This window comes from Hemiscyllium ocellatum, chromosome 5 (genome assembly GCF_020745735.1).
Source record: "Hemiscyllium ocellatum isolate sHemOce1 chromosome 5, sHemOce1.pat.X.cur, whole genome shotgun sequence".
Taxonomy (NCBI): domain Eukaryota; kingdom Metazoa; phylum Chordata; class Chondrichthyes; order Orectolobiformes; family Hemiscylliidae; genus Hemiscyllium; species Hemiscyllium ocellatum.
This window is the reverse complement of record NC_083405.1, coordinates 136,589,121-136,615,852: the sequence shown is the minus strand read 5'-3', so window position 1 is coordinate 136,615,852 and position 26,732 is coordinate 136,589,121. Positions and strand designations below refer to the sequence as shown.

Genomic DNA, 26,732 nt, shown 5'->3' with positions numbered 1-26,732 from the left:
AGTAGGTTAGGTGATTTTATTTTAGATTAGGAATAATCCTTGGCACAACACCGTAGGTCAAAGGGCATGTTCAATGCTGTACCTTTCTGTGTTCTGTGTTCTATGTTGCAGTATCTAGCAAATGTCCTCGAAACTGCTTCCAATGAAGTTACATCCATCCTTAAATAAGGAGATAAAATATTTCACTGTCTTGGAGATGATAACTGTTGCAGCCATTTTAAAAGTCATTTCAGCCCATGACATGTCCTAGTTATTAAAATTAATGATGGAAGTCAAAACTTGATGATTCATTTTTATTGCAACATCAGGATATATTGTTGAATTTGGCTCAGCTAAGGTGTGCTCACTTACTGTTTAATCTTGGATATACAAGATGGTTATTTGGATAATATACTGGGGAGTAGGGTCTAGCCAGTACCTACACAGTTGTATGCCCAAGGTGGGTTGCTGAAGGGTGACTAGACGTATTCAAGAGCATTGGATCATTATTTGGATAGAATCATAGAATCCCTACAGTGTGGAAACAGTCCACATCAACCCTCCAAAGAATAACCCACCCTAGATCCATTCCCCTTCCCTATTATCCTACATTTACCTTGACTAATGCCCCTGACCTACACATCCCTGAACAGTTTATGGGCAATTTAGCACAGCCAGTTCACCTGACCTACACATCTTTGGATTGTGGGAGGAAATCACAGCACCTGGAGGAAACCCACACAGACAAGTGCCCAGGGCAGATCAAATCCAGCTCCCCGGTGCTGTGAGGCAACAGTGCTAACCACTGAGCCACCATGCCAGCCCAAATATTGTGCAAGAGCATGGAGAAAAGCAGGAGATTGGCAGCAGGTATTGACTTGTTTGAAGAACCAGGAATGATGGGCTGAATGGCCTCCTCTCACTCCGTAAAAGGATTTGAGCTATAGGGAAAGGTTGAATAGGCTGGGTCTATTTTCCCTGGAACGTTAGAGGCTGAGGGGTGATCTTATAGAGGGTTATAAAATCATGAGGGACATGGATAGAGTAAATAGACAACATATTTTCCCTGAGTTGGGGGAGTCCAGAACTAGAGGGCATAGGTTTAGGTGAGAGGGGAAAGATTTAAAAGGGACCTAAGGGACAACTTTTTCACACAGTGGGTGGTTCGTGTATGGAATGAGCTGCCAGAGGAAGTGGTGGAGGCTACAATTGCAACATTTAAAAGGCATCTGGATGGGCATAATAATAGGAAGGGTTTGGAGGGATATGGGCTAAGTGCTGGCAAATGGAACTAGATTAGGTTGAGATATCTGGTCAGCTTGGATGAGTTGGACCAAAGGGTCTGTTTCCATGCTGTACATCTCTATGACTCTTAATAAAGATTGTTAGATAGGGTTGACAATGAGAACCTTTTTCCACGTATGGAATCAGGTATTACGAGGGGGCATAGCTTTAAATTAAGGGGTGGTAGGTATAGGACACATGTTAGGGGTAGATTCTTTACTCAGCGAGTTGTGAGTTCATGAAATGCCCTGCCAGTAGCAGTGGTGGACTCTCCCTCTTTATGGGCATTTAAACGGGCATTGGAGGATAGTGGGCTAGTGTAGGTTTGGTGGGCTTGGATCGGCGCAACATCGAGTGCCAAATGGCCTGTACTGCGCTGTATTTTTCTATGTTCTATGTTCTAAAGGGTAGCATTCCACAGGCCTTCTTAAATATGTGCTCACCTGCATACTCATTTATTGTGACTCAAGTACCAGCACACTTAAATCCCACTGCCCATTTGGAATTAAACTGTTATTCTCTATTAAAGTAATACTCCGCTTTTTCATTCTTCTGCCGAGGTGAACAGTTTCACATTTTCCCCACATTATCCCAAAGCTGATGGGTTAAATGAAAGAATAAGAATCTACGACTCATTGCAAACTCCTGGCGTCTTCTTTAGAAATTACTTTTCTAACTATCGTTGCATCATCTGCAAATTTCACTTCCATGACTTTGCTCCCTTCATCTAAGTCATTGATGTAAATTGGAAAATGTTGTGGATCCAGCACAGAGCCCTGCAGGAATTGTTATGGACCAGACCATCAAATCATCTTGATGGGATTGTACTATAGGCCTCCCAATAGTCAGTGGGAAATTAAGGAGCAAATATGTAGAGATCTCAAATATATATAAGAATAATAAGATTGCAATAATCGGGGAATTTAACAGTCCAAACAGACTGGGGCTGCCATTGTGTTAAGGGTTTGGATGGTGAGGAATTTGTTAAGTATTCAAGAAAATTTTATTTATCAATATGTACCGACTAAAGAAGAAACAAAACTTGACCTTTTCTGGGGAAATAAGGCAGGACAAGTGACTGAAGTGTTAGTGGGGATCACTTTTGTTCTCGTGATCATTATTCAATTAGTTTTAAAATAGTTGTGGAAAAGGATAGCGCTTTTTTTTCCTGTTTTTTTTAATTTTTTAATTATTTTTTTCTCTACCCCCCACACTACTGCCTAACTGCGATAGTGCTTATTTTTCCCTGGCACCCATGGTGTGTGTGTGTGTGTGTGTGTGTGTGTGTGTGCAGGTGTGAGACACAGTGAGAGACACAAGGTGCACGAATCTTTATTCGGTTTCCACCGCCAGGAAGAAAGGAAACACCCGAGTGGCCAGTGACAAGCAGTGCCCTTCACATCAAAGCGCAAATAGTGAAGGGGAGGGCAGGGACTAAATCAAAATAGAGTTGGAGGGGGAAATGATGCACTCCACTCCCTGCGGCACCCACCTCTCCCTGAACAACTCCAGGGTGTTGGTGGACAACGCGTGCTCCCTCTCCAAGGACACCCGGGCTCTAGCGTAACCGCGGAAGAGGGGCAGGCTGTCGGTCCTAACGACCCCCTCCACGGCCCGCTGCCTGGACCTGTTTATGGCCAGTTTGGCCAGGCCCAGGAGCAGTCCCACGAGGAGGTCTTCAGACCTGCCCTCCCTCCTCCGTACCGGGTGAGGATGGAGCTTGTAAAGGAGTTAAATTTAAAGTTGATTGGAGTAGACTGTTCATAGGTAATTGGGAGACATTCAAAAATGAGATAACAAGAGTTCCCTAGGCATTGTGTTCCTGCGAGAGTGAAGAGTAAGGCTGGTAAGAACAGAGAAAAATGGATGAATAAATAGATTGAAGCTCTTGTCAAGAATAAGAAAGAGTCATATATTAGGTATAGACAACTGGGATCAACTGAATCTCTTAGGAGAAAGTGAGGACTGCAGTTGCTGGAGATCAGAGTCGAGAGTGTGTTGCTGGAAAAGCACAGTAGGTCAGGCTGTATCTGAGGAGCAGGAGAATCGACGTTTCGGACAGGAGCCCTTCATCAGGAATGAGGCTTGTGGGCCAGGGGCGCTGAGAGATAAATGGGAGGGGGCATGGGGCTGAGGGGAAGGTAGCAGAGAAAGCAATAGGTGGATGAAGGTGAGGGAGAAGGTGATAGGTTAGAGAGGGGAGTGATGGACAGGTCCGGAAGGCTGTGCCAAGTTGGAGGCTTGGGATTGGGATAATGTGGGTGAGGGGAAATGAGGAAGTTGTTGAAATTTACATTTATCCCGTGTGGTTGCAGGGTCCCATGGGAGAATGTGAAGTGTTCTTCCTCCAGGCATTGGGTAATAACGGTTTGGCGGTGGAGGAGGCCCAGGACCTGCATGTCCTTGACAGAGTGGGAGAGGAAGTTGAAGTGTTCAGCCATGGGGCGGTGGGGTTGGTGGGTGCGGGAGTCCCAGAGATGTTCTGTGAAACGATCCGAAAGAAAGCGTCCTGTCTCCCCACTGTAGAGGAGACCACACTGTGTGCAATGGATGCAGTACATTGGTAGAGGTACAGGTAAATTTCTGACGGATGTGGAAGGATCCCTTGGGGCCTTGGATGGAGGTAAGGGGGGAGGTGTGGGTGCAGGTTTTGCACTTCCCGTGGTGGCAGGGAAAGGTGCCAGGAGTGGGGTGTGGACTGGTGGGGGGCATGGACCTGATGAGGGAGACGCAGAGTGAATGGTCTCTCCGGAACACTGATAGGGGTAGGAAGGGAAATATATCTTTTGTGGTGCGGTCTGTGTGGAGGTGGCGGAAATGGCAGAGGATGATGTGATGTATGCGGAGGTTGGTTAAGTGGAAGGTGACCAGGGAGGTTCTGTCCCTGTTGCTTTGGGAGGGGTGGCGTTCAAGGGCTGTGGTGTGTGAAGTGGAGGGGATGCATTGGAGGACATTGTCAACCACGTGGGAAGGAGTGCTTTTCCAGCAACACACTCTCAACAACCGAATCTCTTGAAGAGTATAAGGTGAGTAGGGCATTCTTAAAGGAAAATCAGGAGGGCAAAAGGGGATACGCCAAAACTTTGGCAGTTAAGGTACTCAAAGAGATTCTACTAGTATATTAAGGGCAAAAGAGCAACTCGGGAGAGAAGGGCCATTTCTGCATACTAGCTCTGAGCCAGCCCATCTTCTATCCATCCTAGTATGTCATTCCCTACACCATAAGCTATTGTCTTCCGTGATAAGTATACCACTTTTCTAGTGTTTGTCATTTCACCAATTTCCTCTCCCCCTTCAACTCTTTATCTACTATTAATTCTCCATTCACACGCTCTAGAGAGCAAACATTTGCTTGACTTTGTCTTTTCATTTATAAGTATATGTCAAAACTCTTGATAGCTGATTTGATTTATTGTGGTCACATGTATCTAAGGACAGTGAAAAGCTTTGTTTTGTGAGCACTTCAGGCAGATTATAGCAAACAAGGACATACAGATCAATGGGTGCTTAGACAAGGAGAGGAATACAAGGTTACGTTAGCAAAGGACATGCACAATGCAAGATCACTATGAGCAAAATCAACATTATTTGAAGTTAGAGAGTCTAATTCAGCAGTATAATAAAGGCAGAAAGGAAGGTGTTCTTGTGTCTGTCGGTGCATGTGTTCAAGCTTCTGTATTTTCTGCCTGATGGAGGTTGGAAGAAAGCAATACTCGGGTGGGACGGGTCTTTGATGATGTTGGTAGCCTTTCTGCAGCAATGAGAAGTCTACATGGAGTCCATGGATGGGAAGTTGGCTTCCGTGAAGGTCTGGGCTGTGTATACAACTTCCTGTAGTTTCTTATGGTTCTGGGCAGAGCAGTTGCCAAGCCAGGCTGTTATGCACAGGAATAGAATGCTTTCAATGGTGCATCTGTAGAAGTTGGTGAGGGTCCTTCTGGACATGTCAAATTTCCTGAGGCACCTGTGGAAGAAGAGGTAGATGAAGAGATATCTATTGCTATACTTCTAACTAGTTTCTTGTGGGTGCACTTATACCTCATGGATTGCAATAGTTCATGATGGCCAATAAATGCTGGCTGACCCACTAACATCCTATGAATACATGTCTTTCCATTCTACAACAATCCACATACTTTTAAAACCCAGCTATGCAAGAGTTAACCATCGGGGAGATGCTTCCAGCTCTTTGCTGAGGTGTTCTGAATTGTTTGGGCACAGTGATTTCCATCCATGTCAGTTTTTTACTTCCTCATTTCTTACCTTCACTATTTGCCTTAACTAACTTTCACACAGCTAATATTTCAAAAAGCATCATGGTTTAAAACTACATTATAATTTTTATAACGTATATGACCACAAAATATATGAGAAGGAATAAGCCATTTATTGCTTCACCATTCAATGAGATCATGACAAATCTGGTAATCCTCAATTCCACTTTCCTGCTTTTTCCCTATGTCCTGATTATACAGCTAAATGACCTTATGCTACACTAAGTAAAGCTCTGGTATTGTAAAGCAAACTCTATGAAAATAAACCTTACATTCCTTTTCATCACATTTATCCAATCCTATGTTCTGACATATCAGAATTGTGCACAGATTTTTGTTTTGTTTTCCTACATTATTATAGTGATTATATCTAATTGTCTGTGAAATGCTTGAGGAAATCTGGAGGGTGTGATGTATGCTAGACAATTCCTGCCCTTAGTTTTGTAGCATTTTATGAAAAATGTACATTTTCATCAGATATTTCAACCTAGTATTTCCCTCCTTGTCCTTGAGTCTCCTTTTACTCCAGCTAACTCAATATATCATCATTTACATTTTCTGACAAACTCACTTGGGAAAATTACATTGCACAGCAAAGACTGAACTACTTTTACAACATGGAGAAATTATAAATCCTGTCCTTGTTCATCCTGCCAAAGTGCAACATTTTGCATTTACCTAAATTAAACTCCTTCTGCCACTCCTCAGCCCATTGGCCCAATTGATCAAGGTTCCTTTGTAACCTTTGATAATCTTCACTGTCTGCTTTAGATGGTGCACGGTCTATGGTTATCTGGCTTTTCTTTACAGCCTTTCTTAAATATTAGCATCATTTTAGCAAATTGGGGCAGTCTCTGACATGAAGTTTGATTGCAATTTCAGAAAATGATTTTCCCTCCTTGAGCTACAATCTCTCAATGTTTTTTTCTTAACCAATCACTGAGACTTCTTTCATTGGGAAATAAGGCAGGGCAGGTGACTGCGGTTCACTGGGAGAGCACTTTGGGGCCAGCGACCATAATTCTATTATTTTTAAAATAGTGATGGAAAAGGATAGACAGGATTTAAAAGTTGAAGGTCTAACTTGGAGGAAGGCTAATTTTGATGATATTAGGCAAGAACTGGGGAGTGTTGCTGAACAAAGAGACCTTGGAGCACAGGTTGACAGCTCCTTGAAAGTAGAATTGCAGGTAGATAGGATAGTGAAGAAGGCGTTTGGTATGTTTTCCATTATTGGTCAGAGTATTGAGTACAGGAGTTGGGAGGTCATGTTGCAGCTGTACAGAACCTTGGTTAGGCCATTTTTAGAATATTGTGTGCAATTCTGGTCTCCTTCCTATCGGAAAGATGTTGTGAAACTTGAAAGGATTCAGAAAATATTTACAAGGTTGTTGCCAGGATTGGAGGATTTGAGCTACAGAGAGAGGCTGAACAGGCTGGGGTTGTGTCAGAGGCTGAGAGGTGACCTTATAAAATCATGAGGGGCACGGATAGGATAAATAGACAAAGTATTTTCCCTGGGGTTGGAGAGTCCAGAACTAGAGGGCATAGGTTTAGGGTGAGAGGGGAAAGATATAAAAGAGACCTAAAGGGGAAACATTTTCACACAGAGGCTAGCGCGTGTATGGAATGAGCTGACTGAGGAAGTAGTGGACGTTGGTATAATTGCAGCATTTAAAAAATGTCTGGATGGGTATATGAATAGGAAGAGTTTAGAGGGATATGGACCAAGTCCTGGCAAGTGGGACTAGAATAGGTTAGGATATCTGGTCAGCATGGACGAGTTGGACAGAAGGATCTGTTTCTGCACTGTACATCTCTACGACTCTATTATCTCCAGTCTTCCAGCACGTGAGATAAGGGCAAGTGGTTAACGTTGTCTATATGGACTTCAGCAAAGTGTTCAACAAGGTTTTGCATAGTAGACCAATTAATAAGTTTAAATCACATGAAATCCAAGGGGTGCTAGCCAATTTGATACAAAATTGGCTTGAAGGTAGGAGATGGAGTGTGTTGAAGGGTTGCTTTTTGGACTTAAGGCTTGTGACCAGCCATGTGCCACGAGGATTGGTGCTGGGTCCACTGCTTTCTGTCATTTATATAAATTATTTGGAAGTGAACATAGGAGCAATGGTTAGGAAGTTTGTAGATGACACCAAAATTGGAGATGTAGTGAACAGTGAAGAAGGTTATCTTCACTGTGAAGAAGAAGTGAAGATAAGCCAATAAGCTGAGGAGTGGCAGTTGGAGTTTAATCTAAATAAATGTGAGATGTTATATTTTGGTAAGGCAAACCAGGGCAGAACTTAAACAGTTAATGTTAGGGCCCTGGGGAGTGTTGTTGAACAAAGAGACCAAAGAGTTCAGGTGCATAGTTCCTTGGAGGTGGAGACGTAGGTAGATAGTGTAGTGAAGACAGTGTTTGGCAAGCTTACCTTTATTGATCATAACATTGAGTATTTCAGTTGGGATGTTATATTGTAGCTGTAGGGGACATCAGTGAAGCCACTTTTTCAATACTGCATGCAATTCTAGTCACCATTCTATACAAAAGACATTCTTTAACTTGAGAGGGTGCAGAAAATATTTCCAGGACTAGAACACAGAACATAGAACAATACAGGGCAGAACAAGCCCTTCAGCCCTCAATGTTACATTTCAAACAGGTATGCTGTTTTGGAAAATGTAGGGGGTGATGGATTCTCAGGGGAACATAGCACGAACAGCCAAGTTTCTGGTACTGAGACTGGCTCTAATGTAAAGAGGGGTATGTCAGGTTCCAAGAGATCAATTGTGTTAGGGGATTCTGTAGTCCGAGGTATAGACAGATACTTCTGTGGCCAGCAGCAAAAAAGCAGAATGGTGTGTTGCTTCCCTGGTGCCAGGATCAAGGATGCTCATGGAATGCCCTGCCAGTACCAGTGGTGGACTCGCCCTCTTTATGGACATTTAAACGGGCATTGGTTAGGTATATGGAGGATAGTGGGCTAGTGTAGGTTGGGTGGGCTTGGATCGGCACAACATCGAGGGCCAAAGGGCCTGTACTGCGCTGTATTTTTCTATGTTCTATGTTCTATGTCTCAGAGAAGTTGCAGAATGTTCTCAAGGTGAAGAGAGGCCAGCAAGAGGTCATTGAAAACATTGGAACTAATGACATCGGAAGGGAAAAGGTTGAGATTCTGAAGGGTGATTACAGAGAATTAGCAGAAATTTAAAAAGGAGGTCCTCAAGGGTAGTAATATCTGGATTGCTCTCAGTGCTACGAGCTAGTGAGGGCAGGAATAGGAGAATAGAGCAGATGAATGCATGGCTTAGGAGCTGGTGTATGGGGGAAGGATTCACATTTTTGGGTTAGAAGTGACCTGTACGAGAAGGACGGATTGCATCTTAATTGGGAGGGGACTAATATACTGGCAGGGAGATTTGTAGAGCTGTTCGGGAGGATTTAAACTAGTAAGGTGTGTGGGGGGGACCCAGGGAGATAGTGGGGAAAGAGATCAACCTGAGACAGGTACAGTTGAGAACAGAAGAGAGTCAAACAGTCAGGGCAGGCAGGGACAAGGTAGGACTAATAAATTAAACTGCATTTATTTCAGTGCAAGGGGCCTAATGGGGAAGGCAGATGAACTCAGGGCATGGTTCGGAACATAGGACTGGGATATCATAGCAATTACAGAAACATGGCTCAGGGATGGGCAGGACTGGCAGCTTAATGTTCCAGGATACAAATGCTACAGGAAGGATAGAAAGGGGAGGCAAGAAAGATTGGGGGGGGGGGGGGGGGGGTAACAGCATTACAGCTGTGCTGAGGGAGGATATCCCTGGAAATACATTATTTGTGTGGAACTGAGAAATAAGAGGGGGTTGATCTCCTTATTGGGGTTTGTATTAGTCAGAGGGAAATTGAGAAACAAATTTGGAAGGAGATCTCAGCTATCTGTAAGAATAATAGAGTAGTTATGATTAGATTCCCTACAGTGTGGAAACAGGCTCTTCAGCCCAACAAGTCCACACCAATTGTCCGAAGAGTAACCCACCCAGTCCCATTTATCCCTGACTAATGCACCTAACACTTTTGGGCAATTTAGCATGGCCAATTCACCTGACCTGCACATCTTTGAACTGTGGAGGAAACCGGAGCACCCGGAGGAAACCCACGCAGACACGGGGAGAATGTGCAAACTCCTTACTGGAGTTTGGAAATCAGAGTCTACATTAGAGTGGTGCTGGAAAAGCACAGCAGGTCAGGCAGCATCTGAGGAGTAGGAAAATTGACGTTTTGGGCAAAAGCTCTTCAGTAGGACTGGCTTAGTTAGGACGAGTTGTCCAAAAGGTCTTTTTCTGTGCTGTATAACTTTATAACTCTATCTTCTTGGTCACATCCTTAAAAAAACTCAATTACGTTTGTGAGACATGATTTCTTACACACACTGCCATGCTGACTACCCAAATCAGTCCTTGCCTCTCCACATGCATATAAATGCTGTCTCTCAGAATCCTGTACAATAACTTACTCACCACCCACCACTGTCGTCAGACTCATGGTCTGTGGTTCCCAATCTTCTTCTTGAAGCCTTTCTTAATAAAGGCACTTTATTAGCCACCCTCCAGTCTTCTGGCACCTCAGCCTTGGTTGTAGATGATACAAGTATCTCTGCTAGGAGCCCTGCAATTTCTTCATTAGCTTCCCACAATGTCCTGGTATATGCCTGATTGAGATTTATATACCTTTATGCTTTTAAGACCTCCAGCACCTCGTACTCTGTAATGCTGACTGTTTCCAAGACATCAATATTTATTTCCCCAAGTTTCCTATCTTTCACATCTTTCTACATGGTAAATACAGCTGCAAATTATTAGGTTAGAATCTCTCCCACCTCCTGTGGTTCCACACAGATACGAGATTGCTGATCTTTAAGAGGCCCTATTCTCTCCCTTGTTGCTCATTTGCCCTTAATGTATTAATGGAGTCTCTTTGCATTATCCTTTACCTTATCTGCCAGGGCTTTTTCATACAGATCGTTCTGATATAACACACGTAACATGAATTCGCTGTAACATGATTGATGAGCTGTTTCTAAAGCACAAACTTTTAAAACATGCGTTGGCTCTAACATGATTATATTGCCAACATTTTAAGCACTGTTTCTAAAACATGATTTTTCTATAATATGGGGTTGCAGAAGAATGCAACCAACATGTTATAGAAAAACTACCTACATCCCTTTTTTTGCCCTCCTGATTTCCCTCTGAAGAATGGTCCTACTCCTCTTCTAGAGATTCATTTAATCCTAGTTGTCTATACCTGACAGAAGCCTCCTTCTTACCCTTGTCCAGAACCTCAATATCTCTATTCAATATTGTTCCCTATTCCTGCCAGGCGAAAGTGAGGACTGCAGATGCTGGAGCACAGAGTCAAGGTTAGAGTGGTGCTGGAAAAGCACAGCAGGTCAGGCAGGTAGCATCAGAGGATCAGGAAAATCGACGTTTCGGGCGTGAGCCCTTCATCAGGAATGAAGGGCTCCTGCCTGAAACATCGATTTTCCTGCTCCTCGGATTCTGCCTGACCTGCTATGCTTTTCCAGCACCACTCTAATCGTGACCCTATTCCTACCAGCCTTGCCCTTCATTCTGAAAATGTGTTGCTGGAAAAGCGCGGCAGGTCAGGCAGCAACCAAGGAACAGGAGATTCGATGTTTCGGGCATAAGCATTCAATTTGGAACTTTAACTTTTGAACAAGGCGTATCCTCATTCCTGAGGAAGGGCTCATACCCGAAACGTCGATTCTCCTGCTCCTTGGATGCTGCCTGACCTGCTGCGCTTTTCCAGCAACACATTTTCAGCTCTGATCTCCAGCATCTGCAGACCTCACTTTCTCCTCGAAGATTTTGCCCTTCATTCTAACAGGAATATACAGAGGAACCTCGATGATCCAAACATCAATTAGCTGAATATCGGATTATCCGAAGGAGATCTCAAGGTCCCGATATAAACATTATGTCAAAGAGCTGTTTCAACCCTGATCACACCTTTTGTTTACAGGTACAATGATTAAAAACGAACTCGGCTCACTGAAATCACCCGGCACTGTCCCCAAATGACTGATTATCCGCCTTCTCTCTCTGTTCTCACACATTTTCCCTGGAGTTCTACACAGGGATGATTCCTGAACCCCCCCTGCTCCCTTCCCCAGATAATCTCTCCAACATTGTCCTGTACAGGGCAGAGGTGGAACCTGTCAAAAGGTTGCAGTAAAAGGTTGTGTGCATGTCTGCTATTTGGAGACTTTTCCCACAAAGCAACAGCAGTCTTACTGTTGGTGTACAGTCCAGCAACCCCGGCGGGGGGATGTCGGCTGGGGGTGGTGGGGGGTGGGGGGAGGACGCGGACATGGGTTGGACGGTGGGTGGGCGTGAACGAGGGTGGGCGGGGTTAGTCAGACGGGGCTTGGGGGCAGGGAGAACAAGGCTTGGGGGGGTGGGGTGGGAGGGGCGGTTGGGGTTAGGCAGGAGCGGTAGATGGGGTTGGAGGAGCGGACAGGGTTGGGGGGCAGGATGGGAGCTGATGTGGTTGGTGGGGGCGGACGGGGCTTGCTGGGGGGGTGAGGCTGGAGGGGTGGACAGGGGCTCGCACAGTGTGCTACTGCCTCATCTCCTGAACGGGGAGCAGGCTTCAAAGAAAACCCCGAGCCCCAGAGGAAATTAATTAGCCGAATAATCAATTATCCGAATGAAATAGTGTCCACCCATCACGTTCAGATAATCGAGGTTCCTTTGTACTGTCTCTTGACTCTTGTTATCTCACTTTTTGAAAGCCTCCCATCCCTTTACCTGAGAACTGTCCAACCCAATCAACTTTTGAAAGTTCTTGTCTGATACCATCACAATTCTCCTTACTTCAATGTGGAACTTTAACTTTTGAACAAGGCATATCCTCATTCCTGAGGGAGGGCTCATACCCGTGTGGGAAAGAGGTAAATTAATGTTACTTCTGCAACCATAATTTCTGATACAAGGTAAATGAACTCACATCAGTGTGTAATTGTTTCAGCCAAGAGCTGAGTCAATAAGAATGGAAACTATGTGGAGAAAATGCATAATTGTTTTTTTGTATTAGCTAAAAATGTATGCAAGAAAGAAACAGGACTGCAAAACAATGGTAGAAATACAGGCACTAGGTAAGATGCTGTGAGGAGAGGCAGTTAAACTAGATATGCCTGTATAAACAATAGGTATAAACATCTGTTTCCCACTTTTACAGAAACACAGGAACAAACCCCAATTAAAAGGGCTTAGTGATAAGATGCTGTCAGGGGCAGCACAGATGGAGGGAGTAGATAATGGTAAGCAAAGGATGGGATGAGGTCAAACGGCCTTGTGAGGCCAGGAATAAGCATTTTGTCACAGACAAGGCCAGATAAGACAAGAGATAAACAGGAGTAATGGGTACTGGTCTTAGGGAAGTGGAGGATGTAAACGGGGGGAAACAATGAAATAGAATATGTAGGAACCAAATTATATAAATCTTGAGTATTTGTTGAATTCAGTGTGTTTTGTCTCTGCCTTGTGGACATCACACCCACTTGCAAGTGTGAAATAAATGACACTACTGATTCAGATCTTGTCTCGGACTGAAATTATTGACGTAAGTGAGCTTTGTTTCTCTCGCCTGGAACGTCGATTCTCCTGCTCCTTGGATGCTGCCTGACCTGCTGCGCTTTTCCAGCAACACATTTTCAGCTCTGATCTCCAGCATCTGCAGTCCTCACTTTCTCCTAGTATCCTTTTCTATAAATGTTTTAAAACTGTTAGAATTATGATCATTGGTGCCACAGTGCTGCTCCACTAATATTTCAGTCACATGCTCTGCCTTATTTCCTAAGAGACTGTCAAGCAGAAAAACCACCACCTGAAAGTTTCCCTCCAAACCTGTCTCCCTGTCTATATCAATGGCGCTGAGGCGGAGATGGTCGAGAGCTTTAAACTCCTATGAATAAAGATCACTAAACAATCTGTCCTGATTCATCCACATTGACACTACAGTCAAGAAAGCTAAGGAAAGGCTAAAGAAATTTGGCATGTCACAATCACTCAACAATTTAATAGATGCACCATAGAAAACCTCCGATCTGGATGCATGACATCTTGATATAGAAACTGCTTTGCTCAAGATCACAGAAATTATAGAGAATTGTGAATAAACCCAGTCCATTACGTGAACTAGTCTTCCATCCATTGACACTGTCTATAGTTCCTGCTGTCTTGAGAAAACAGCCAACAAAACCAAAGACTTCTCCCACTCCAGTTTTAATCTCTTCCACTCTCTTCCGTCGGATAGAAGATACCAAAATCTGAAAACACTGTACCAACAGAGTTGTCTTAAGAACAGCTTCTTCCCTCTGTTATGAGGCTTTTGAATGAATCTGTTATATATTAAAGTTGATCTTTCTCTGCACCTTCTGTGTAGATATAATACAATGCTCTGCATGCTGTTCTATTATGCTGATGTATTTATGTATGGTATGATTTACACTTTTCACTGTATCTCAATGCATGTAATAGTAATGAAATTCACTCATGTTCCTGGCTTGGAAGTCAGTTGCTATTCCTTCAATGTAGAGAAAGTGAGGACTGCAGATGCTGGAGATCAGAGGCGCGAATGCAATGCTGGAAAAGCATCTGAGGGAGCAGGAGAATCGACATTTCAGGTATCAGCCCTTTATCAGGAATGTTGGAATAATGCTAAAATGATTTTAAAGTGTAAAATATGAAATAGCTACTTGCAGATTCTAATTGTATTCCCTTTCCATAGTAATCAATGTGGGATATAGGTGGATTGGTGTTACTTCTGCAATTCTGCAATACTAATTTCTGATACAAGGTGAATGAACTCACATCGGTGTGTTGTTGTTTCGGCCAGGGGCTGGGTCGGCAGGGGTGGGGGCTGTGTGGAGGAGATGCATGATTTTTTTTGTGTATTAGCTAAAAATGTATGCAAGAAAGAAACGGGACTATAAAATAATGGTAAGATGCTGTGAAGACAGACAGTTAAACTCAATATGCCTGTATAAACAGTAGGTATAAAGATCTGTTTCCACCTTTACAGAAACACAGGAACAAACCCCAATTAAAAGAGCTTAGTGATAAGATGCTGTGAAGGGCAGCACAGATGAAGGGAGTAAATAATGGTAAGGCAAGGATGTGCCCACAGCAGGATGAGGGCAAATGGCCTTGAGAACAGGAATGAGCATTTTTGTCACTGACAAGGCCAGATAAGACACGAGATAAACAGCAGTAATGGGTACCGGTCTTAGGGAAGCGGAGGATGTAAACGGGGGCGGGGGACAATGAAATAAGAAAAAAATATGTAGGAACCAGATTATATAAATATCGAGTATTTGTTGAATTCAGTGTGTTTTGTCCCTGCCTTGTGGACATCACACCCACTTGCAAGTGTGAAACAAAGGGCACTACTGATTCAGATCTTGTCTCGGACTGAAATTATTGCAGTGAGTGAGCTTTGTTTCTCACATCAACAAACAAGGGAAAATACTGGCAACTAAATGTGGAAACAAACTTCCTGCAAAGACAATTAATGTTGTATCTGTGAAGTCCATCAAAGATGAGATGCTTGCCTACCTAGCTAGAATTTGAATGATTGAAATGCTGCCACAATGGAAAGTAATTAACCACTATTAGATTGGAAAGACTTTTTAAATTAGTCACTCATGGGACATGGGCACCACTGGTTGGCCAGCATTTATTGCTCATCTCTAGTTGTGAAAATTGTGGTGAGCTTGAACCAATGCAGTCCCTCTGCTATAGGTAGACCCACAGACTCTTTTCCTTCAGTGTGGCTGGACCAACATTGGACACAGGCCACTGAGGGAGAAGATTCAGGAAAAGAGTCCTCAGCAGGTTGTCCTAATAATGGGGGAGGCCACAGCCATCACGTGGCCATGGGCTAGCCGCAGGTTTGGTTTAAAAAAAAGGGCGGCAACCACAAACCCACGTGACCCTGCCCCCACTGCTCTGATCCGCGCCTGGAATCCACGCCGTTTTTTTTAAAAAACCAGCAAATATCGCGATGTTTCGAGGTTGGGGTCTGACTGGCTGACAATCACGTTACTCGGTGGTCACCATCGCGAGATTTCGACCGGCGCTGGTTAAATGGCGGCGGCTGCTGCTGCTGGTGGTGAAGTGGATGTTGTTGTCACGTTCTCGCGGTGTTCGGCCTCCGAGATGCCGATAGACTGAAGCCTTTTGTTTATGTTTTGCTTTAAAAGAGCTGAGTGGGTTCCTGCGGTAAGCGAGTAGAGTTTTGGTCCGCTTGGGGAGGCTCAGTGGGCCATAGCAACCACTGGGGATGCCGGTGGCTGGAGCCTTCCTCTGGTGATGGTGGGGGAGGGGGCCTCCTAGCTGGATAAATCCAACATTCCCGGCTAACCCAGAGTTACTGTGGGATCTCTGAGTGTCCTGGTTATCCTGCAGCTTACATAAATATAGGGAAGCCCTCAGAAGTTCAATTTAACACAGCAGTTTATGAACACCTCAAACCCTGACTTTGTCAGTTTATTGTGCTTGTAAATCCCGAGATCCCAATTTTTCTAATCAGTCTGTTCAGAGGTATTGCGCACTTCTGCAGCATGTGGGACCTGAACCTGGGTCTCCTGGCCCAAAGGTAGGGACACTACTGTTGCCACACGTGCCCTAACCCCACATTAAATTGGCGAATTTATTAACCAGATGAATTTGGCAATGGAGGGGGGTGAAATCTACAGTTTAATCTGTTGTTTTGTGGTGTTGATTTGCTAGAAATAACAAGTGCTATGCTGTAAATAAGGCCATTCAACCCTTCATTTGTTGATTCAAATAAGCATTATTAGAACAAAGAATAAAGACAATTTACAGTATAGGAACAGGTCCTTCTGCCCTCCAAGCCTGCACTGATCCAGATCCTCTATCTAAACCTGCCTATTTTCTAAAGATCTGAATCCCTTTGATTAGATTAGATTACTCACAGTGTGGAAACAGGCCCTTCGGCCCAACAAGTCCACAACGACCCGCTGAACTGCAACCCACCTATACCTCTACATTTACCCCTTACCTAACTCTAGGGGCAATTTAGCATAGCCAATTTACCTGACCTGCACATCTTTGGACTGTGGGAGGAAACCGGAGCACCCGGAGGAAACCCATGCAGACACGTCTGAGTCGAGATTTGAACCCGGGTCTCTGGCGCTGTGAGGCAGCAGTGCTAGCCACCGTGCTGCCCATTGTCCAATCTTGTATCTGTCTAAATACACCTTAAATGCTGCTATTGTGCCTGTCTCTACCACCTCGGCTGGCATTGTGTTTCAGGCCCCCACCACCCTCTGCGTAAATAACTTTCCACACATCTCTCTTCAATCTTTTCCTTCTCACTTTGAACTGGTGACCCCTAGTAATTGAGTTCCACACTCTGGGGAAAAGGCTTCTTGTTATTCACCCTGTCTATACCTCTCATGATTTAGTAGACCTCAATCAGGTTCCCCCCCTCAAACTCTGTCTTTCTAATGAAAATAATCCTAATCTATTTAACCTCTTTCTGGTGAACCTCCTCTGCACCCTTTCCAAAGTGTCCACATCCCTTTGGTTATGTGGCGACCAGAATTGTATGCAGTATTCCAAATGCAACTGAACCAAAGTCCTATACACTGTAGCATGACCTGTCAATTCTTGTGCTCAATATCCTCTTCAATGAAGGAAAGCATGCTATATGCCTCCTTGACTGGCTTGCGTTGCCACCTTCAGGGAACAATAGACCTGAACACCCAGATTTCTCTCTGTTAATTTTCCCCAGGACTTTTCCATTTATTGTATAGTTCGCTGTGGAGTTGCATCTTCCAAAATGCATCACCTCGCATTTGCCTAGATTGAACTCCATCTGCCATTTCTCTGCCCCAGTCTCCAGTCTAGCTATTACCAAGAGCCAATCTCTTGGATCCCCCCATATTCTTTCTTTCTTCTGTCCAAATAATATTCAAAAGCTATATTGAATGTTTCAGTCAAGCCAGCCTCTCACTTCTACAATGCATTACATACCCTAACCACAAATGTTTTCCTCATGTTTGCTCCTTTGTACATCACTGAATCTATGCTCTCTGATCCTTATTTCTTTTTACAAGCAAGAACAGTTTTTCCCTACCCACGCTATCCAGTCTGCTAATGGTCGTGAAAATGGGTTGGCATAGTGGCTCAGTGGTTAGCACTGCTGCCTCACAGCACCAGTGTCCCAGGTTTGATTCCAGCCTCGGGTGACTGTCTGTGTGGCGTTTGCACATTCTTGCTGTGTCTGTGTGGGTTTCTGCCGGGTGCTCTGGTTTCCTCCCACAGTCCAAAGATGTGCAGGTCAGGTGAATTAGCCATGCTAAATTGCCCATAATGTTAGGTGTATTGGTCTGAGGGAAATGGGTCTGGGTGGGTTACTCTTCGGAGGGTCAGTGTGGACTGGTTGGGCCGAAGGGCCTGCTTCCGCACTATAAGGAATCTAATCTAATCTATAAACCTGTATTTGATCTCCTCTTAGCCCTTCCTCCAAAGAGGACAGTCCCAATGTCTTTTGTCTGTCCACGTAACTGAAATCCCCAGGCGTGGTATCATTCTTGTAATTTACTTCTGCACACTATCCAATGTGTTCACATCTTCCTATAACGTGGTGCCCAGAATTGTATACAATACTCCAGCTGAGATCTAACAAGTGTGTTGTACTTGTTCAATGTCACTTTGTCTTGTGCTCCTTGCTCCTATTAATAAAGCTAAGAACACTGCTTTATTAATTGCTTGCCACCCCTGTCCTTCCAATTTCAATGATCTCTGTGCATATACACCCAGGTCTCTCTGCTCCCACGTGCCCTTTAATGCTTTTCAAGGTTTTCCCCTCTAATTTCTCTGCACTTATGCTCATATGCCACCTATCTGTACGTTCTGTGAACCAACATTTTTTTGAAATTCTACACTCTCCTCCTCTCAGTTTGTTTCTTGTGTGTCAATGAACCACCAAGGCGGCATGGTGGCTCTGTGGTTAGCGCTGATGCCTCAGCAGCAGAGACCTAGGTTCAATTCCAGCCTTGTGTGACTGTGCAAACTCCACAGACATTCTCCCTGCATTGATCTGTGTTTCCTCTGGGTGCTCCAGTTTCCTCCCACAATCTAAACTTGTGCAAGTTTGGTGAATTGGCTCTGCTAACTGGCCCATAGTGTTCAGGGATGTGTAGGTTAGGTACATTAGTCAGGGGTAAATATAGGGTCGGGGAAATGGGTCTGGGAGCGCCATTCTTTGGTCCGTGTTGGGCCGAAAGGCTTGTTTCCACACTGTAGGGATTCTATGATCTGTATACCACGGTTGAGGTGATTGATATGCATTAGGAAAAGCAAGGTCCCAAAGCTAATTCCGAGAGGAATCTACTAAAACCTACCTCTAGAATGACAAAAATCCATTGCTCGCTTGGTTTTGTTAGTGTGTTGCTACTGTTTCTTTTATTCCATGACTTATAATTTTCCTGTCAGGTCTGTTCTGTGGCACTGTATCAAACATCTGGAAGTCCATATATATTCAGTGTTATATTTGTCGAGTTTTTCTCTTACCACCTCAAAATTAATCAGGCACAATTTTCCTTTCATAAATTTGTGCTGACTTTTCCTAATCAGCCCATCTTTTTCAATGTGACTACTAATGCTATCTTGAAAAATTGTTTTGAGAAGCTTCCCCACTGGTCAGTAATTGCTGGGGTTATCGTTCTAGCCTTTTTTAACGATGGCCATAATGTTTGGAATTCTCCAGCCCTCTGGTATCTTCCCTGAGTCTAGGGATGATTAAAAGGTTATGATCAGCGCCCCTGCAATTTCCACTGTCATCTCCTTAAGTCTCCTTGCATGCAGCTCATCCGGTGGTTTCTCAGCTTTTAAGTAAAACGTTTATCCAACACTCTTTATTCACATGTTAGATGTGGGTGTTGCTGGCTGGACCAGCATTTATTGCAAGACCCTAGTTTTCCATGAGAAAGTGGTGATGAGCTGCCTTCTTGATTTAATGCGGTCCATGTGGATATCCATAATGCCTTTAGGAGGGAATTACGATGTTTTGACTTCCTCAGTGACATGGTTTCTTCCTCTATCTCAGTGGTCTGGGTAACATCTCCCTTTTTGGTAAAGACAGATGCAAAGTATTCTGTTAATGCCTAAGCCGTCCTCTCTACCTCCAGGTGTAAGTCCCTTTTTTGATTTGTAATTGCCCATGTTCCTTTTCTTTAACCACTCCTATACTGTTTATATGCTGAAAGAAGACTTTGGAGCATTCCTTTATGTTGGTTGCTAGTCTTTGCTCATAATTTTTAAATTTTATTTTATGACCTACTTTCTGAACCTACTGTATTCCTCTTAGTTCAGAATTATGTTATCTAACTGACACCTCATAACTTTTCCTTCTTAATTTCTATCTTCTTTGTCATCCTGAGATTTCTGAATATATTTGTCCTGTCTTTCTCATTTGAGGGACTATATCATAGCTTGCCTTGAATCATCTCTCTGAGATAGCCCACTGCTCAATTATAGTTTTTTCCAGGAATGTTTTGTTCCAGTCAATCCTGTCCAGCTCTGTCCTTGCTGGTTGAAGTCTGCATTCTGCCAACTGATTTTTCTTGCTCTGGATGGAATAATGTCATTCTCCATCATCATTTCTGAACTTTATAATGTTCCCTAATGTTTCCAACTGTCCCCTAATTGCACCCCACAGCTACTTGATCCACTTGGCCCAGCTTATTTCCAAGGACTTGATACAATGTGATGCAATCTTTCTTGACCAATGTAGGAAACTCCTAAATGCAAATTTAGACCACTTGCTTCTTTTACTATGAGTACCCCAGTCTGTTAAAGACTGCATTTTAAATACTATATCTGTGGCATTGACTCCCTGTAGATTTGTTCCTCTACATCTTTCCCATTAGTAGGTGGTCTATAGTCTAACACCTAGCAATGCAATTGTACTCTTTGTTCCTTATATCTCAGTAAATTGATTTGACAGAATGAACTGTGCAACTCCAATTGACCTAAAAGTCACCTTTTCTTGTTCTGTGATTTTGTAATCTACTAACCTTGCAAGTTCTGTGTTAATCTTTCAGTCTCTGCTGCTCTTGTCCTTCTAGATGGTAGCAGTAATGGGTTTGGAAGGTACTGTCTACAGAACCTTTTCTGTAACAAATAACCATATGTTATTTAGGGGACTGCTTTGTTATGGATGGAGTCAAGCTTTTTGAGTGTTATTGGAGCTGCAATTGTTCTTGCAAGTGAGGCATATTCTGTCACAGTCCTAGCCTGTGCCTTGTGGATGGTGGATAAACTTTGGGGAAGCAGGATGTGAATTATTTGTTCTGATTCCAAACTTCTGACTTGCTCTTGTAGTCATATGTTTATAGTCCACTTCAGTTTCTGATCAGTGATAGTCCACAGGAAGTTGATAGTGGGATTATTGTTGCTAATACTAATGGATGCCAGGGATGTAGGTTGGGTTTCCTTTTACAGTCATTGCTTGGGGTCTGTGATTGAATTTTACTTGGCACTTGTCACCCTGTAGCTGGATATTATCCAGGTCTTGCTGCATTGGGACATATCCATGTTTGACTTGATGCCAGGAAACCTCATGGGGTTTGGAGTCAACATTGAGGTCACCCTAGGAATCTGCTCCTTACTATACCAGCACCTCTGTCCTACCTTCAGGACAGACCCAGGTGATGGTGTTGTCTGGTTTATTGTGTGTAAGGTGTGACTCTAAGTATGACTATTTCAGGTCCTTGCTTGACAAGTCTGTGTGACAGCTGTTCCATGTTTGCCACTAACTCCCCAGTTATTTGTAAGGAAGACTTTGCTGGGTTAACAGCATTATATTTGCTGCTGTTCTTTCTGATGCGTTGGTCAATGCCAGGTGGTATCCTTTGAGACTTGTCAGAATTTGATATAATTGAGTGGCTTACTAGACCATTTCAGGAGATGGTTAAGAATCGAACACATAGTTGTACTTGATCCCAGACTCTCAGCAGTGTAGGATAAGGAATACCCCGTCTTCCTTCCCCAAAGGACAGAAGGGAGCCAAATGGGCTTTTCAGGTGAACAATAATGCCTGTCGTCAGTCTTTTAATTCCAAATTCTGCTGTTTGCTATTGTGCAATTTGAATCAGATCCCCAGAGGATTGCCTGAATTACTAATTCAATGACAATAATATCATCTTCCTCAATCACTTAAAATTTTTTGTTGTGGGTTTGACCTGGTCACTGGCTTCCATTGCTTCTTGCAGTTGTAATTTATAGGATCATTCAAGAGATTGTGGAATATTTACTTGCATTTTGCGCTATTCTATCAGTATTGCTTTTTCTCCACTTGTTTTATTGATTTTAGAAAATGTAAGTAATGTGGCTTTCCTTGCAGGAGTGGACAGAATGTATGCAGTGTATCGCCAAGCCCACCCCCCAACAGGGATTGAGTTTGCTATCTACTGCAGCTTCTTTTCAAACACTGAGCGAAATCTTGTGGTGGCTGGAACATCGCAGCTGCAGGTTTACAGGTTGATCCATGATGCAGAGGTGAGTTTTAATGGGAATTTAAAATATTGATCACATGGAAATTTGTAACTACAGTTGCCTTAAAAAAACCTAGAAGCACAAGAGAGGCAGGAGTAGGGCATTCAACTGTGTCCTGCCATTTCACTAGATCATGGATGGCCTTCTGCCACGTTGCTATTTTCCCACACTATCCTTTTATCCCTTACTTACATCAAGACATCTGTTGATCTCTGTTTAGAAAATTCTCAATGATATTTCTCTACCCTTGCAGGCTGTAGAAACTCCAATCGTTCACCACCCACTGGTGGGAAAAAAAGTCCTTCTTGTTGTAGTCTTGAAGATTTAACCCTTTTGTCTGAGACTGTCCCCACTGGTCTAGTCTCCAACCAGGGCAAACATCCTTCCTAGTCCCTTAAGAATTTTACAATTTTTAATACCATCACCTCTTCTTCTAAACTGTAAAGAATACAGGCTTAGTCTCCCTCAATCTCTGCTTATAGGTTAACACGGTTAAGTATAGGAACAGTGAAGCAAGTTACCTCAGAGTACAATGGGACCTCAATCAGACGGAGTTTAATTTAGATAATTGAGGGGTGTTGCACTTTGGTGGGGCAAATGAGGGCAGGACTTGTACACTTAATGGTAGGGTCTTGGGGAGTATTGCTGAACAAAGAGACCTTGAAGGTGGAGTCACAGGTAGACAGGGAAATGAAGAAGATATTTGGTACACTTGTGTTTATTTGTCAGTGCATTGAATATAGGAATTAGGCCATGTTGCGACTGTAGAGGACATTGGTTAGGCTGCTTTTGGAATACTGCATTCAATTCTGGTATCCCTGCTCGAGGAAAGATATTGTTAAACTTGAAAGGGTTCAGAAAAAAATTGATGAGGATGTTGCTGCTGTTTGAAGGCTTGAGCTATAAGGAGACGCTGGACAGACTGGGGCTATTTTCCCTGGAGGCTGAGGGGTGACCTTATAGAGGTTTTTTATAAAATTGAGAGGCATGCATAAAGTGAATAGTCAAGGTCTTTTTCCCCAGGGCAGGGGCGTCCTAAATAGAGGGCATAGGTTTAAGGTGAGAGGGAAAGATTTAAAGTGGACTTGAGGGGCAGCTTTTTTTTACATGGGATGGTGTGGGTATGGAATGAGCTGCCAGGGAAAGTGTTGGAAGCTGGTACAATTACAACATTTAAAAGGCATCTGGGTAGGTACATGAATAGGAAAGGTTTTGAGGGATATGTGCCAAATCCTGGCAAATGGGACTAAATTAATTTAAGATATCTGCTGGGCATGGACGAATTGTAACAAAGAGTTCAAAATATCCTGTTTGACATCATCCATCACTTTACTGATGATCATGAGTAGATTGGTGTGGTGTAATTGGCTGCATTTGATTTGTCCTGCTCTTTGTGTTCAGAACATAGCTGGGCAATTTTCCACATTGAATAGATGTAGGCACCTCATGTTATAGCTGTATTGGAACAGGTTGCCTAGTGATGCAACGAGATTAGAGCACTAATTTTCAGTACAATTGCCAGAATCTTCTCGGGACTCGTGGGTTTTGTAATATTCAATGCCTCCAACTCCTCCTCGATATCACACGGGGTGAATTGAATTGACTGAACACTGGCATCTAAAACGTGAAAAGCCGGCGACCTCAGAATCTTGGTCCGCCCCGTGCCCTTCCAGTTGTTGGTCTGCTCTGACAGATTGTCTGACCAACTCTAGAACAGCTGTCCTGTGCCGCATCGCCCCACCCTCCAAAAAAAACCCAGAACGACAGCAGTCAGGATGGTCTATCACCTTCCAGCTTCCCTAACTGCCCTTTGCACCTTCTGGCCAGCTCTAGGACAGCCCACCCTGGTATCTGCCTGGGCTGACAGCGCTGAGGACGGTCTACCTGCATTCTAGCTCTCTGTCTGCCCTTACGTACCATTTGGTTCTTGCGCACCCTGATGCACCATCTGGCCTCTTGTATGTCCTGACGCACCTTCTGGCCACCTCTAGGACAGCCCGTCCCCTTCCCTGGGACGACAGCGCCCAGGGAAGCCCACAAGCCTTCCGGATCTCAGACTGCCCCTATGCACCTTCTGGCTCTCGGTTGCTCTGACACACCTTCCGACCTCCTCCAGCACAGCCTGTCCCGATCACCCCTTCTCAGGACAACACGCTCAGAATGCCCTACCCATCCTTCAGCTCTCTGGATGATAGCTTTCAGGATGACCTATGAGCTCCCAACCACACAGCAAAGCCTGCTAGACCCAGGGACACAAGACAGTGCAGGTGATAGCACCAACATTATAACAAGACAATCAATTATCAACAAACAGTCCTTTCTGGTACATAGAGCCCATTACAATTAACAGTTCTCTTCAAAATGTTAAGTCCATTCCCCAGAACAGAGTCCACTCCAGTATAGAAAGTGCCTTCTCAGAAATAGAGTCCACTCCAAACTGCAGAGTCCATTGCTAAAAACAGAGTCCACAATAGAGGGCAGGGTCCACTCCTGAAGGCAGCAAATGCACACCCCATGGCACACAGGTGTTCAGCCTCCATAGAGGGCTGGCCCATCCATAGAGAACCAGGCCCACTCATAGGAACTCAGTACATTGTAAAGGTGCAGTTAACTCACAGGGATTTGGTCTACTCCTGAACCCCAGGATGCAGCAAGTGCTCACCTCACAGCACACACAGGTGGTCAGTATCTAATGAGGTCTAGTCCAAGGGCCAGGCCAGAGATTAGATTTAGTCTGTTGGTCATGGGATCATTCTCAGCTGTGTCTATCGCTTGCTGCCTATGCTGTTAGGCATGCATTTAGTCCTGTTCTTGTAGCTTTGTTAGATATGTTTGAGAAACAGGAACAGGGGTTAGCTGTTTGGCCCCTTGAGCCTGCTCCATCATTCACTTGCTTATCTGACATTCCTCATGCCCATTTCCTGCCTTTACTCTATAATCCTTGACTGACAATCTATCTATCTCAACTTAAACTTGTAAAAGCACTCTGCCCCTACAACTCTCTGTGGAAAGGAGAAATTCTTCCTCCCCTCCGTCTTAAATTGGCACCCCTTTTTTCTAGACTTTCTCATGAAGGGCACCATCCTGTCTGGATTTAAACTATCAAGTTCCTTATGAATACTGTGTTTCATTGAGATCACTCTTCTAAACTCCAGTGAGTAGAGCCATAACCTGTTCGACCTTTGCTAATAAGGCAGTCTCTATACCAGGGATCATCTTGGTAAGCCTTCTCTGAACTGCCTCCAATGAAATAGGGACCAAAACTGCTCAGGGATGTGGTTTCCCCAGCACCTTTTACAGTTGTAAACAATACAATACAGTTGACCAATACCCTTGAAATAAGAACCAAAGTTTTTTAATGCTTCCTGATCATCTGCACTTGTGTGCTAGCTTTCTCTTTCATGCAGAAAGGCCCTCAAGTCCCTTTGTATTGCAGCTTCCTGTAGTTCTCCTTTTGAAAAAAGTTGTCCAACCAGGCCTTCCTTACAGTCTTCATTGAAACTCGGTAGATCTATCCAGTTTCAATGAAGACTGCTGGCAAGTGGGCCACTTGGCCCATTGAGTCCACACCAACCCTCCAAAGGCTGTCCATCCCAGACCCACCCCACTACCCTAACCCTACAAACTTCTATTTCTCCTGGCTAACTCACCTACCCTGTACATCCCTGGACACAATGCGCAATTTAGCATGGCCAGTCCACCTAATCCGCACATCTTTGGACAATGGGAGGAAACCGGACCATCCAGAGAAAACCCATGCATGGACAATGTGCAGACTCCACACAGACAGTCACCTGAGGGTGGAATCGAATCTGCGTCCCTAGTGCTGTGAGGCAGCAGTGCTAACCACTGAGCCCCTCTGCCACAGATTGGGGCATATGCAAGCCCTTGAGGTTGCAGATTGGTTTGGAGTTTGATTCTCCTGTTGTTCATGGCAAACAGTGACTCTTGGATGTCCGTGTTTGACTTGATTCTGTGAGACCTCACCGTGTCCGGAATCGATGTTGAGGACCCCCAGGGTAGCATCCTTCTGTCTATACCACTGCTGTCACCTCTTGGTTCTATCCTGCTGGAGCCCACTTCAATCAAGAGTCAGCCATATTGTTTTGGGTCTCAAGTTACATGTAGGGTAAGGTCAGATAAGAATGGTAGATATCTTTCCATAGAGGGCATTAGTTAACCATTGCTGTGTAATCAAATGCTGCTTAATGGCTTTGCTACTGACACCTTCCATCACTTAGGTGAATGCAAATGGCCGGGGTGGATTTGTCTTATTTTGTGTAAGGGATGTAACAGGGAAATTTTATACATTGTTGGATAGATGCCACTGTAGATGTATTGGAATGTCTAGACCGAACTTTTGATACTTAGAGTGGGATGGTTTCAGGGAGATAGAAATTACGACTTGGAGCCATGGCTGTTTTCTCCCACTGAACATCAAACTCAAACTGCCCCTATTTAAGTAGTAAGTAATTGATTGGAAACATGAACTGTGATTCTCTTTCTGTACATGTTTTCATACCTGTTGATTTCCAGTATTTTTGGTGTTTGGTTTGGTAACCTTTTGTTTTTTTGCTTCTGATT

General features: G+C 44.0%; 1 protein-coding gene across 2 annotated transcripts in view; it reads left to right on the top strand.

The window, feature by feature from the left end:
* Window positions 1-15,699: 15,699 nt before the first annotated feature.
* cpsf1 (cleavage and polyadenylation specific factor 1) overlaps window positions 15,700-26,732 on the top strand; it is a 167,762-nt gene continuing 156,729 nt past the window's right edge. For both annotated transcript variants that reach the window (XM_060825237.1, XM_060825236.1), the window contains exons 1-2: window positions 15,700-15,842; window positions 21,997-22,151. In XM_060825237.1, coding sequence (XP_060681220.1) covers window positions 22,008-22,151 — 144 coding nt within the window. In that variant the 5' untranslated portion in view covers window positions 15,700-15,842; window positions 21,997-22,007. The remainder of the gene's footprint in view (window positions 15,843-21,996; window positions 22,152-26,732) is intronic.